This window comes from Coenobita brevimanus, chromosome 67, assembly GCF_032717465.1.
Source record: "Coenobita brevimanus isolate Jiangsu-jjx chromosome 67, ASM3271746v2, whole genome shotgun sequence".
Taxonomy (NCBI): Eukaryota; Metazoa; Arthropoda; class Malacostraca; order Decapoda; family Coenobitidae; genus Coenobita; species Coenobita brevimanus.
In genome coordinates, this window is record NC_137020.1 from 20,716,163 (window position 1) to 20,718,539 (window position 2,377).

The 2,377-nt window shown below is 43.1% G+C and overlaps 1 protein-coding gene across 1 annotated transcript; it reads right to left on the reverse strand.

The window, feature by feature from the left end:
- Window positions 1-241: 241 nt before the first annotated feature.
- On the reverse strand, window positions 242-1,607 carry LOC145405586 (protein FAM200C-like). The gene is made up of 2 exons (XM_080276911.1): window positions 1,523-1,607; window positions 242-930 (listed from the first exon to the last, which is right to left on the reverse strand). Exons 1-2 carry the CDS (start codon window positions 1,605-1,607, stop codon window positions 242-244), a joined length of 774 nt encoding a protein of 257 aa, XP_080133037.1.
- Window positions 1,608-2,377: the final 770 nt, after the last annotated feature.

Below are 2,377 nucleotides of genomic sequence, written 5' to 3' on the forward strand. Positions count from 1 at the left end.
AACCCTGGATGAAATTCACAACTTGAACACAGATAAACAGAACTTCTTTGAGGTGAGGTGGCAATGTCTTTGCCACCAAAGCATGGTGATGGAGAACACAGTGCTTCACAATGATATCTGGTACCCTAAACTTTAACAGAGCAGCAAAGCCAGACCTATTCCTTATCATGGCTGGGGCACCATCTATGCAGACCAACCCTTCCTTCTCCCACTTGATCTGATGCTTCTCAAAGAACTCGTCCTAGAGTCGGAATATATCTGCTGCTTTCGTCGTCGTTTGCAAAGCCTCGCAGAAGAGGAATTCATCTTTAATTTCACCATCCTTGATGTACTGGGTATACACAATCAGCTGACTCATGTTGGAAACATCAGTTGATTCATCCAACTGCAGACTAATGCAGATGGGACTGTCCTTAATCTCCTGAACAATCTGGTCCAAGATGTCGCAGCTCATATCTGCAACTCTCCCTGCGATGATGTCATTGGACAGAGGCACGTCCTTCATCTTCTTGGCTGCCTCTGTTCCCAGGACCAATTCTACCATCCGAATGGTGCATGGCTTAATCAGGCTTTCCGGAGCCGAATGAGAAACCTTCTCCCTGATGTACTGGTTTGCCACCTCATAGGAAGCTTGTAGAAGTGGTTTCTGCACTGGTTTGAATCCAAGTCGGGGTAGTGTACCTTTCTGGTCATATCTAGCCCTCTTAGCCTGCAGAGCCTCGAGGGTTTGTTCATGTTCTGCAGCTGGATGGTTCACCTGGTGTTCTTGGAGTCTAGCAGGCTTCAAATTAGAGTTGCAAATAATGAGATGGCACGTCATGCATTGTGCCCGGTCTGGTCCTCCACGATCGTCCAGGAGTGCAGTGAAGCCATACGTGACATATTCGTCACTCCATTTGCGTGTCTTTGGCATTGCAGAATCACACAAACCTGTGGAGAAAACAAAGAGGGTGGTAGCAAAAAAGCACCAATTAAAATTACTTTGACCTTCAAAATTCAATCAATTGGTGTTTTGACCTTTGGTAACGTTCTCATAAAAAAAAAAATAATAATAACTTTAAAAAAAGAAGCAGCTACTTAGGAGAGATGTTAACAGAGAAATTGACTCCGACAAACACATATTCTTAATACAACTTCGGGGGTGTAGGTGCAGTTTATAGTCAGGCAATGATACCTTTAATAAAAACAGCTGAAAGTCTTAATCAGGGTAGGCTCAAACATTTTCCAGGCCCACTAAATTGGTGCTGTTTTGGACCAGCGTCATCAGTCCATTCACTCATGAAAAAATGATGCAACACATTGGAGAGAGAGAGAGAGAGAGAGAGAGAATGTTATGTGAGTGAGTTAAGAGCAAATGAGGAAGAATATACCTCCCAGTGCTCTTACCAGTATTACTGGAACTTGAAATTAATGCGTAACTCAAAGATACAGGGACTATACTGTACTGCTGCACTGCTACTATGCAACTACTGCCAGGAGCAGCGCGGTCTCACTGTCTCACGTCAGACATCAGCACACGTACCGAAAGTGTACCACAAAGCTTTGTGACGCAGACTTCCTACGAAAGTGTGGAATGTTCGTACAGATTTAGTGCTTTTCATCACCATGCTAAAATGTTTTAACACATTTGAAAATCAGGTTAAAGTTTATGAAATAAAAAAATAAATATATAGAATACATTTGTCAAAAAGTATCCCTTCAATACTGGTCACCCCGTGCTAGGAACACTGACATTTTACCGCCACGGATGCAGCATTTCCCAGCACCCTCTAAAATTCATTTCAGCACCCCCTGGGGGTGCTAGCACCCCAGGTTAAGAAACACTTCTCTACAAGATGCCAGGCAGGGGTAATGCCTTACCCCGCATGACCTCCCCCCCCCCTGCACGCCATTGCCTCGGTAATTCACCTGTTACCAGTGACCTGGCCATTAAAGACATATCGTGCCACGGTACAAAATTCAGGGCCAGAGTGATTCCTCAGTCGATGACAATGTGGAGGACAAAGTTTACCTAGCATTAGAGGAAGAAACAGTCAGAAATGATGATCAGAAATGTCTCCAAAAAAGGCACGGTATGTTTATGTGTTTGGTGAGCGAAACAATGCTTATATTGCCTATATTACTGTGTGAAAACCATATACTCTCGTACTACACATAAATTCGTACCAAACAAATAAATAAATACCGTTTGTGAGTGGTGTGGAATAGTTACCCTTCCATAGAACTCGCTTTCTTTGGAACCAGCCTGATAGAAAACTTAGTAAGGTAAGGGGTACTGCTACCTGTATCGAGTATTTTAAACCTCAGGTGAGCGATTTCTCTACGAATTTTCGATATTTCTCACCAAAAACGGAGGTTTGAGCAAAAAAAAAAAAAA